General features: G+C 44.8%; 1 protein-coding gene across 2 annotated transcripts in view; it reads right to left on the bottom strand.

Moving 5' to 3' along the window:
• Positions 1-881: 881 nt before the first annotated feature.
• SSBP4 (single stranded DNA binding protein 4) overlaps positions 882-11,525 on the bottom strand; it is a 51,560-nt gene continuing 40,916 nt past the window's right edge. For both annotated transcript variants that reach the window (XM_063290709.1, XM_063290710.1), the window contains exons 10-18: positions 11,261-11,328; positions 11,085-11,130; positions 10,710-10,745; positions 10,478-10,523; positions 6,792-6,859; positions 6,552-6,630; positions 4,824-4,852; positions 4,040-4,147; positions 882-3,809 (exon numbers count right to left, since the gene is read on the bottom strand). In XM_063290709.1, coding sequence (XP_063146779.1) covers positions 3,780-3,809; positions 4,040-4,147; positions 4,824-4,852; positions 6,552-6,630; positions 6,792-6,859; positions 10,478-10,523; positions 10,710-10,745; positions 11,085-11,130; positions 11,261-11,328 — 510 coding nt within the window. In that variant the 3' untranslated portion in view covers positions 882-3,779. The remainder of the gene's footprint in view (positions 3,810-4,039; positions 4,148-4,823; positions 4,853-6,551; positions 6,631-6,791; positions 6,860-10,477; positions 10,524-10,709; positions 10,746-11,084; positions 11,131-11,260; positions 11,329-11,525) is intronic.

Below are 11,525 nucleotides of genomic sequence, written 5' to 3'. Positions count from 1 at the left end.
AAGCAAAATCAATGGGGAAACAGGTGATGGCTTAATGACCATGTGGTTCGCTTAATGCCTGCAGTAATTTGCTTAACAACTGTTGCAAAAAAGTTATAAAATTGGGTTGGACTTGCTTAACGACCGCTGCACTTAGCAACCAAAATTCTGGTCCCAATTGTGGTAGTTAGGCGAGGACTACCTGCATAACACTAGTCCATGCAACACAATTTGGAACAGGAAACAAGGGCTGGTGAGCTATAATAAAGCAGATGATGAAGAATGGCATTTGAAAGAGCTGATGGAGGAATCCAGAACTAGCAGTGAAAAGGTCTAAAGCAGGGAGTGCATAATCTACAAGTTCACTAAAAGCCCCTGTAAAAGCTGTCCCTGAATTTTAATTTGTGATGTGATAGAGGTTAGTTATCAGGCTGTCATGAGTAAGGATGGCAAGCAGGGGGTTCCCATCCAGGCTGTAAAGCGCATGCGTAGTACTGAGGAATTAAGCAGCCATTCAAAGAGACACGGATCAGGCCCGCCTTAGCCTTTGGGGTTTATATGTCTGGGTTTTTCCCACGCTTATTCCGTTTGTTAGGATTCTGTTTATGTAGCAGTAATAAACATTAGAGAACTACTCGTCTCAGCGTGTGTCTCACTGTTAGGACACAGGCACATGGAAACTCAATGTATTATCTCCAATTCAGTTGAATCAAAGATAAATTAAAGGTGAGATAATTTGTGCTCAATTTTGTATGTGTCCTCTTCCAGTGTGTTTCTCCAACTTCAAATCCAGCCCAGGACTTATGCTGGTTATTTTAGTGGATAGTATTGTAGGCATCCACAACACCAAAACACGTAGAGACATCACAATGGAAGTTCCATCCTTTCCTACCTGCGTCATGACACTGCAGGCAAATATGAAGGGGCAGAGTTTGAGTCGCAACATTACCATGCATGTTCCTCACTTGCCTCCTTTTCAGTGCCCATGAACTGTAATGTTCATTCACATCTACCCAAGCAAAATAGAATGACTCAACTATTTGCTGTTCCCAAAGCCAAGATCTATGATCCCAATACTTTCTGGAAAAGCTGGGATCAGGCATCTCAGCTTGCAAAGATGATAGTGATGACGATGATGATGATGACATATTGCTGTTCAGTCTGATTCTGGACGCCACGTTTTGAGAATGGAGACAAACGGGAATTAGTTCAAAAGGGGGGGGAAAGGATAATTAGGGGTCAGAACTGTAGGGAGCCATGGGGATGACCTTGGAGAAGACACTGAGAAGCCATTAGAACATCAACAGGTGCTGAAGCATGCATTAAGCCCAGGTACGTGGGAAAGAATCAGAAAAAGACTCAGACTGGCTCCCCCCGGTATAAGAGGGATGGAAGGGAAGACATGGGCAGAATCACTGGATTCTGTTACTGTAGCCTATCTCAATAAAGTACAGTTCTAGTCTTCCTGTTTCTTGACTGGGTCTGCTCATAGGGTTGACAGGAACCTTATAGGTTCCTTATAGGACTATGAGGAGACTGAAGGAGTTGGATGGGTTAAGCCTTGAGAAAAAACTATCCAGATCCTGAAGTACCATTGAAGGTCAAGACCTCTGTAGCTTGAATGGACTTAGGATACAAGAAGACAAACTCTGGTTACATGTTTGAGAAAACTTCCCAGCTTTGATAATGGAACCAATGAAGGAGACGGTGGGCTCCCCTTGGCTGGATGAGCTCAGAAGCTGCCCAGCTATCCATCCAGTTTTGACTGGAATGCCTGAATTGAACAAGGTGTTGCCTATACCCAAACGAGCAAATCAACTACACTTGGGTGGGGACTAGTTTTGTACAGCTGGTGGCAGCCCTTTGCCAACATGGTGGTTCTAAAAAAAAAAAAGCTAAGTAGGTTGGACCTGCTTAGCCCTTGGATGTGAGATCTTCAGGACATTCTGGAACTATAGACTGGGAAGTCAAATAAACCCTCCCAGATGGCAAAGGCAAATCACTTCCACATTGTTGCCAAAACATAAAACTCAAAGGAGACTTTACCCCTGTTCTCTCCCTTTGGAGGACCAGCTCATCTCCATCCAACCCACAGACTTTCCACAAAGGATGTGTTCCTTTGATAGGGTGTGAGAACAGGGCAAAGGATAGGTCTCTGCCCATGTATTTACTGACATAGAAGTAGGCTTCCTTGGGTTGGTGCCCTTCAGAGGTCTTCACTTCCAACTCCCAACATTCAAAGTTGTTGACTATGGGTGGCAGGAATTGTAATAGGATGTATCCGAAAGCTGGCAGATGGAGGACTGACTTTGGAGAGAGAAGCTGAAGTGAAAAGTGTTCTATCTTTATATTCTTGTCTGTTAGCATTGGGAAGAGATGGAGGTGTAGCTTTTTTTACAAGTCATTCATAGTGTTTCCCCTTTACCTTCCTAGCTGAAAGGGATGGAAGACAGAAGAGGGGAAATCTGCTAATGCGCACCTCTGTTGACTGCCATGAAGTTCTCTTACAGCCAAGTTTCTTTTTCTGTTACTGATGGCAGAGGGGAAAGAGAAAACATGCTATAGATATTTAAAACACCCTATTCAAGGTAGAAAAATGAAAAAGGCTAAAAACATGATGCAGGGAAAGAGTAAACAGTAACTACTATCATAATTTGTTTGCATAGCAACTGGTGGGTCAGCTGGTGGCAGCATCTGGCTGACCTTGTCTAGTCTTGGAAGCTGTGCAGATTTTAGCCTGGTTAATACCTGAATGGGAGACCACTAGGAAATCCCAAGGCTGTAGGAAGTTGAAAACACATCCCATAAGAATGCAGTGGCAAAATACTTCCATGCTACTGCCAAGAAAACAACATGGAAGTTTCTGTGAAGTCATCAGGAACCAAGCTCAAATTCACCTCAAGCTCAATTTTAGGGTGTCTTTCCCCCCCTATAGCAACAGGTACCACACAGTCTTTGCCAACCGACATAGGTAGAATCAAGAATACTTCCACAGAAGTCTGTACAATGAGGAAACAACTTTGCTATTTTTCTTTCTAGCCCAACGAACATAGGCAGGAAACCAAAGCTGGCTGCAGATATGGGAGAAGGGAGTCTGCCCATTGCTCAAAAAATATTGACAGCATCTTTACGTTGCCAGCTAAGTCCACATATCTACATCCCCAAATCTACTTTAAGGCAGACTCCATCTCACTCAATTTGTAGCAGTCAACTTCTACTCACCACTTCTTCCCTATTTACCTCCCAAGCTCACCAAAATGGGCCTTGAGTCTTCCTCTAGCCCTCCTGCTGAAATCAAGACTCCAGAAGAGCCCCTTAACCACTTTCTCTGGGTGCACGTGCCTTTTCCCCAACTGTACCACCAGTTTCAAGAACAGAGACCGAGATGGAGCTTTCCGAACAGCTCAACCGTTCCTGCTACAATGCAGAACTTAAAAGTCCAAGGATGCAGCGTGGACGATAGTCCCAATGTCCAAGGGCACCATCATAAACCCCTTGGGGCGGGAGATGCTGCAGTCCAGCAGGAGGGGGTGCAGCTCCCTCCCTTTCACAACTGTCCACTTGTGCAGCATATCAAACCTTCAGCTGGCCCACTTGCTTAGTGACAATTGTTCGTGTCACTACAGTTTATTGAGTACCAATTAGAGGGTGGGTGGTGACCTGGGCGGGGATCAACAGTCCAGACTGGGGGCAGGGGGGCCGAGACTAGCAATCAAGGGAAGCTGCTATTAAATACAGGGGGATTAAGGCCCCTGGGGGGCATCAGTCTGGCTCCTCTGGGACTGGGCATCCGGGCCGGGTCACACGCTCATAGTCATGCTGGGCGAATACTGGGGAGACAGATGGGAGACACCACAGCATTAGAGGAAGGGTCCGTCACGGAGGGGGGGCACCGGCCCCCTCTTCACACCTCTGACAGCTGCTGCTTCCAGCATGAGATGGCGCTGTTAGCTGTTGGTACTGGCAGCCCAGTCCGACCCTGCCACAGGGTGCCCCGCCCCCCGCGTGCCCCCCGAGATCCCCGCCCCCTCCGCGGCCGCCGCTCCACGCAGGCCCTTACGCTCTCGCTTTGGAAGGGGTTTAAGAAGCTGCTGCCCATCTCACCGCTGCTGTCATCACGCGGGGTGCCCGGTGGGTTAGCTATGCCGGCCATGCTACCCGGGGAATTCTTGAGAATCGGAAATGAGAGAGAAAAAAAACCAGGCAATTCACACAGAAACCACAATTAGAACACCTTCTGAGAGAGGTATATACCGCATTGTTGAGAAGACAGCATGCTGAAAAGGTCGCTTTTTTTTTTTTTTCAAAGCAGGTTTCTGGACCCTATAAAGATCTTGGATTCTGTTTGCACAGTAGGCTTAACTAAGTCATGGGAACTAGGTCATGTAGGAACTTTCTCTCACACACAAATAATCTGCTTAATTAATCTAGATAGGGTAGCCCCAGAAAGAGCCTGGTTTTGTACAAGATAAACTGGCTCCCTCCCAGTCAAATACCACCCCTCAACGTCAGGAAAACTAATTACTGGTGAATTCAATTGATTCTCTTCATTCCCGAGACTCAGAGAGAGATTCCACTTCCAGAGGGTTCCAAAGAGTAGATATGAAATCATTCTCCCCACTAGAACTGTATATTCCAGGGTTTCTCAACCTGGGCCACTCTTTTAAGATGTGTGGACTGCAACTTCCAGGCTGGGGAATTCTGGGAGTTGCAGTCCACACATCTTAAAGTGGCCCAGGCTGAGAAACCCTGGCATATACTCTCCTGAGTCGCTTCCTCAGTCCTCAGGGCCTCTGGAACTCCTGCCCACCCCTGGAAGAGGACAGCATGACGCAAACCCTTACCTTGGGCATCCCATCTATTTCACCTGGACCTGTAATGAGAATTGAGCCAGTTAAACACCAGTCCATTAGGTGGTCTCTACCAGATTGGAAGAAATTTGTGGAAAGCACTGATCTCTTGGCAGCTGAGATACCCAGGAGCCTCCACTTAATCAACAGAAATTCTTGCCAACAAAAACTTTCTGCCAATGGGCTTTATAGAGGTATTGGATGTCAGTTCCCATTACTATTAGTTTTTAAGAAAGCCTTATAAAATCTATTTATTTCCTCAAACCTTCTGCTGAATGGGAAGTTAGTGTTCAGTTCTTGGTTCTAGTGATACGGTCCCTTTCACACTATCATCATTTTACTTCCCCAACCCCTCAAAAGCAACTTGATTATCTGCATTTCACAGGGCTTTCAGAGCAGGGCCCAAGATGAGTAAGCTCTGCAAAAAGTCAGCCAGCCCCAAGAATTTTTTGAATGAAAGCAGCTATTACATGGCTCCTGAATTCAGGAAGCCAACAGGTATCTAGTCCTATCTAGAGTTACGTTCTTATAGAAGTTCCAAGTAGAATTCAAGCTGTGCAGAGCTCTAACTGGCTGAGGCCTGTGCCGCAGGGGAAAAATCAACTACCCTGTTCCTTGAGTAGTTCTGCACTTTACAAGAAAGTTTCAGTTTTAAATTCATTCATTAACAAGGATGCTGATTGTAGGCCATTCCTGCAATCCTGTCCACGAGAGGGCCATCTTGCAGGGCCCAGGAAGAGAGACTTGTCTGCCATGGCATCCACCTCCTGGAACATCATTCCCCCAGAGATTAGACTTGCCCCCACTCTGCTGGCCTTTCACAAGGAGCTGAAAACCTGGTTTTGCCATCAAGCCTGGGCCCTGGTAGTATGGGAGAGCTCATTTCTCAGCCAGGGTTGTGTTAAATGACGGCTATGTTATTTTATGTTATTTCTGCTGTTTTTAATGTTGGTTTTTTTACTGTGTTTCTATCCTGTTTATAACTGTTAGCTGCCCAGAATCATGGATATGAGATGGGTGGCCATATAAAGTTATTACATAGGTAGGTAGGTAGGTAGGTAGGTAGATCTACAGAGTCAGAAGGGCTCACAAAAGACTATAGGTAGTCCTTGAGTTGCGATGGCAATTGGAACTGGGACTTCTAATGCTAAGGGATGCGGTTGTAAAGCATGACTGCATCATTTAGCAATGGCAATCCCTGCAGTCCCAATTGCCGTCCTTAACTGAATCGCAGTGGTTGTTAGGTAAGGATGTCCTCGCAACTTCCTGCCAGCTTCCCACAACTAAAATCAGTGGAGAAGCCGGCAGGAAGTTGCAAGTCCCGGGCAGCTCGCAAGCAGGCCAGCAGACAGATAAGTGGCTGCTGCTGGCTGGGGGAGGGCACGCGGGAGTGCATGGGTGGCTGGACCAGCACAGCACAAGCACAGTGAGGCTTGGGGGGGGGTTACTGCCAGATGGGGAGGGAGCAAGGGGGTGTAGGAGGTGTGGCAAGGCTCAGCGAAAGTGCGCAGGTGGGGAAGGCTTACTCTAGCAATTTGCGACCTTCTCTGCTGGCTTCCCCACTGACTTTCTGGGGAAGCCAGCAGGAAAGGTCACAAATGACGAATCCTCCCTCCATCCTCTGAAATGATACATTTGTGGTTCTTTTTTCCACAAAAGCAGATCCATGTTATTCTTGATTTTATTGCCCATGGCCAGCCCTGCAGGCAGGCCCATACTTACCTAAGGATCCATTCATATGATGGGGCTCCATGGCACTCATCCCAGCCATTGGACCTTCTGGACTTGGCCCCATGGAGAACTGAACATTGTGCACAGAGAGCAGGAAGAGAAGAGAAGTACAAAAAGAATTAGGAAGAACAGATCCCAGGAGGAAGAAACATGTCAGTCTTCCCCTTCCTATTCGTTTTTATCATAAAATATCACCCAGAAGCTGGGAGTGAGCAGGAGGTAGGCTCTTACCCCAGGCCGGCTTGGAGGAGGGCCCACGGAGTTCATCATGTACATATTTTCACTAGAGTTGGTGGAGTCTGAAACAAGAACAGGACATTACAAGAAAAAGTAGTCAAGCCACTTTCCTTTCACACTGTGGCCATCTAGAAATCTCTAGGAAGCCCATCAGCAGGACATGAAGTTCCACAGTATTCAGAGATATACTGCTTCAGTAAATAGAGGTTTCATCCCAAGGAATTAGTCTGACTGAATGAGGTCAAAAGCCCACCTAGTCCAGAGCTCCATTCCAAAGTGTAGCCAATCAGATGCCTCTCTAATGCACAACATGCTAAGCCATACTGTGAAGAGGAGGCACAGTAATTAATCTGTAGATTAATTACAGTCCAGCATAACAGCTAGACTAAGGTTAAGCAGACCCTAGTCCTCCAGGAAAAGAATGTGAAGTACTAGAATGGCTACAAAGCAGAGGCTTGATAAAAGTGCATTATCAAGGATGTTGTACAGAGGCACTGATGTACAACATCTTCGATAATGCACTTTTATTTTTAGCTGGTGTATGTCTCAGAAAGAAAGGGTCCTAGTAGGAAAAAAAAACAGCCTTCCCCCACCACAGGTACTTTTCTGGAACTCTTTCAATGGCTATGTTTCCACAACATGCTTAATCCAGTGAAAAAAAACAGGAGGAAGCCCATCAAACTTAGCAGTAACCTTCCCAATCCCAATTGATGTACCTTTTGCTTTTACTCTAAAACTCCAATTTACATGTTGGCTGGGCCCTTTACAGACAACGTGAACTTCCAAAAGAATTTATAAAGTGGGTCCCTATTTCCTATGAGGCTCCCAATTTCAAAGTGAAATATTTTTTTCACTACCTTTTAGTTTATAAAAGCGCTAAACAAGGATGCCCACTTTCCCCTTCGATATTTGTTTAGAACTCTTAGCTTGTGCTCCTAAAACAAGACTATAATATCCATGGATTTTTGCACAATTCCTTAGAATATAAATGGGTATTATATGCTGACAATGTTTTATCGTTTATCTCTGAACCTCAAATTTCTCTTTCAGCTTTGGTATATCTGATCAATGCCTTTGATCAAATTGTGGAATATACTGTAAACTGGTCTAAGTCAGAACTGATGCCTACAGGTAAAGATTTGCATAATAATTATCATTTTTGTATAGGTACTGAATTGATAATTGTTTAGGCATTTTTATCCCAAGCAATATTTCTCAAATAATTAACCTAAATATGAGAAAGATATATCAAGAGGTTTCTCTAGACCAGTGTTTCTCAACCTTGGCCACTTGAAGATGCGTGGACTTCAATCCCAGAATTCCCCAGCCAGCCAAGCCCCACACATCTTCAGGTGGCCAAGGTTGGGAAACACTGCTCTAGACACTGATAGATGGGAATTGTTAACTTTACCCTTTGGAGTAGGACAAATGCTTTTAAAATGAGTATAATTCCCAGGGTTCTTTTTATTTTGCATAGAACTCCTATATACATATCCAGAAAACACTTTCAAAAATTCAGTACACTGTTTTGTAAATTTCTATGGGGTTTTTCAATTTCAAAGATATCTTTGAAAAAGATAGAATTGTTAGTTAAAGATGGGGTTTTGGGTTTTCTGAATCTTGAGTTATATCATTTTTATGCATACCTTTTGACTAGGTACCAAACTCTGGATGTCTTCACTTGGTGCAAATTCTCCTTCCTGGACCCTTTTGGAATATTTGTATGTAACACCTTTAACTGACTGGACTGTTTTGGGTTCAAAAATACAAATTTGTTGTATTGCCTGTACTATTATATCAATTTGAAAACTGTGGTATATTATTTCTGGAAATACGTTTTGATCCTTTTTTCATGTTACTGTAACCCAATAAGGTAATCCGGACTTCAAAATTAATTAAAAAAAACAGCTTTATGGAAGATCTGAATGGATACTTGGATTTTTACATTAGATTAACTTAGGGATGATAACATGAGTTTTTAATCATTTTCTATGTTAAAAGAGAAAAAAAATTAATTGACACCAACTGGTAGTAGTTACAATTAAAACATTTATTGGTATCTCGATTTGGATTTGTGGCATTTGCAGCCTCAGACACATCTAAGTTATTAGAAGGGATCATTAAATCCACAAGACCAAAAAGCATACAGTCTGTACTGTATAAATATCTGTTATCAATAAACAGATCTGATATGCAGAATTTAAACACTGAAGGTAGTAAGAAACTGGAGACCCCATTTTGTCAAAAGAAGAAAAAAATGTTTTACCCGTAATAGCAAAAACCTCATTAGATCTCAGATTACAGCTTCTACAACAAAATTAATATTTTGGACTTACTAAACCTCACTGTGTTTGTACAGAAAAAGAATGAGTAAATAATCATGTTACTGGAGATGCAACCAAAATAATGCTTCATTGCAGTTTTTGCAATGCCGTAAAGTTTGTTTTGGGAAGAACTAATTAATTTGAGACAAAGTTTTGTATTTTCAGAGCCACATATTCTTCTGAACTACATGCCTATTACATGGAAATTGACAGCTGAACAACAGAACTGGATTCTCTGTGCCCTTATTATTGCCAAGAGATTAGCTCTTTATTGGAAAGACAATGTATGGCCCCAATTACCCACTGGATTGAAGACCTGAGGTTACATATACATTTATATACGCAAGAGAAGTCCTTACATATATACAGTTTATATTAGATGTATGCAATCTATTCTGTTATTACTGTCACAGGTAATCCTGGGGTTACTGCTGGAATTGCCATCGCTAAGCAATGCGGTTGTAAAGTACAACATCACATGACTGCATTGCTTAGCGATGGCAATCCTGGCAGTCCTGGTTGCCATTGTAACCCTGGGACCGTGGGGTTATTAAGCGGGAAGTGGTGGGTGGCAGGGAGTGTGGCCAGCTGGTGAGGGCTGCAGGTTGGCACTGGGGAGTGCAGGTGGGCCTGCAAGGGCTGCAGGTAGGCTGGGGAGCGTGGGCAGGCTGGCAAGGGCAACAGGCAGGCACTGGGAAGCATGGGTGGGTGGGGCCCCAGATAGGGGGGTGCTGCAGGCACATGTGCGCCACAGAGCACGGGCACGGGGTGCTGTGGGCAGGCGTGCACTACGTAGGGCAGGAAGGTGGTGGGTGCTATAGAGTACGAGATCCCTGGAATCTTGTACTCCAGAGTTGGGCTACTCAGGAGAAAAAGTGGTGGGATTAACTTATGGGAGTGACTTGCAACCTCCTCTGGTAGCTTCCTCGACTTTGCTTGTGGGAAGCCGGCAGGGAAGGTCGCAAATGATGATCATGTGACTGTGGATCACTACAACATCGTAATAGCACCCAGATCGTGATCACAAGACCGCAGGGACACGGCGACGGCCGCAACCCCAGGTACAGGTCGTAAATCCCCCTTGTTCACCGCCATTTTAATTTTGAACAGTTGTTGAACGAGTGGTTGTAAATCGAGTACTTCCTGTATTGCATGTTTATTTTGCTCTTTTCTGTTATTCTTTTTTCTCTCTGTTCTGTCTTTATTAAATAAATAAAGCAAAAAAAAAAAGTTGGCTGGGGACTGTAAGTATTGAAACTTAAAAATCTGAAAGGCACCAGGGTAGGGAGGCAACATGATAGAAAAATGGAGCATAGAGAAATAATTTCCTTCCAGAACATAATCCAGGATACTTACCTCCAGGACTTGGCATGAGAGGGGTGCCAGGGGGCCCTCCGCCTCCCTGCGAGGAGAGAGAAATAATGGTCATGATCCTGGGGTTTGCCTTGTTGAGGAGTGACTCTCATCAATATATCAACCATGTCTTGCAACCAGTTTTTATTGGATTCATCTGCCCTGAGTCAGGACTTGAATTCGATTTGCCCGGGGAGTCCACCCCACATCTTTGCACACCTCTATAGCAACTCACCCCATAGCTGCCAGGAGAAGATGAGGAATAGGATACCTAAACAGGGTAGAAAGGAGAGGGGAAAAGTCAGCTGCTGGGGAGCAGAATATGGCAGGCATTGGCTGCATTCACAAGGCATGCTTAACCTGGTTACCAAACTAACCCATTTGGGGGGTCTGCACCGCAGCCTGAACCACAAACTAACCAAACTGGCTGGGTGTGCACCACAAGCCGAGCCACAAAAACTCTGCGCAAACATGCTTAACATGCTGTGCAACAGCAGCTGCTAAGTTTTCCACCTGCCTGGTGAAGTCTGTTGTGTGAATGCAGCCACTGTGAATTTCTGAATTGCGGAGAAGGCGGGTATTTTTTTTTTTTTTTAAAAGGTGGACCTACCGAGTTTGTGTTTATATTTGGCCAGGATCCTCGAACGCCCGGAGCTCTGCAGAGAAAAACGTACAGTGCTGACCTCTCAAACTTTTGGAAGTGTTCCTGGGAAGGGATGGAGCTGCTTCTGCTCCCTGATTCCCTTTGGCTACCCCTTCCCAAGAGAAACAATGCAGAACACTTACATGGTCATTGTGGGCATCCCAGGGCAAACCAGGGACCCTGGAGGCGGTCTTATGCCACCACCATAATTCTGGATGAAGAAAAAGCAGGAAGGGATTAGGGGATGGAAGAGAAACTGGCCGCTGTCGATTCCCTCCCCAGCCAGCAGGATACATCTATTTACTACAGAGGTCAGGATTTTTGTATTATTACCATCACCTCAACTGCCCAGAGTCCCCCGATGGGAGGAGATGGACGGGGACAAATTGAATGAACGAACGAACGAAT

The sequence above is a fragment of the Candoia aspera genome, chromosome 1 (assembly GCF_035149785.1).
Source record: "Candoia aspera isolate rCanAsp1 chromosome 1, rCanAsp1.hap2, whole genome shotgun sequence".
Taxonomy (NCBI): domain Eukaryota; kingdom Metazoa; phylum Chordata; class Lepidosauria; order Squamata; family Boidae; genus Candoia; species Candoia aspera.
This window is presented reverse-complemented; position numbering and strand designations above follow the sequence as displayed.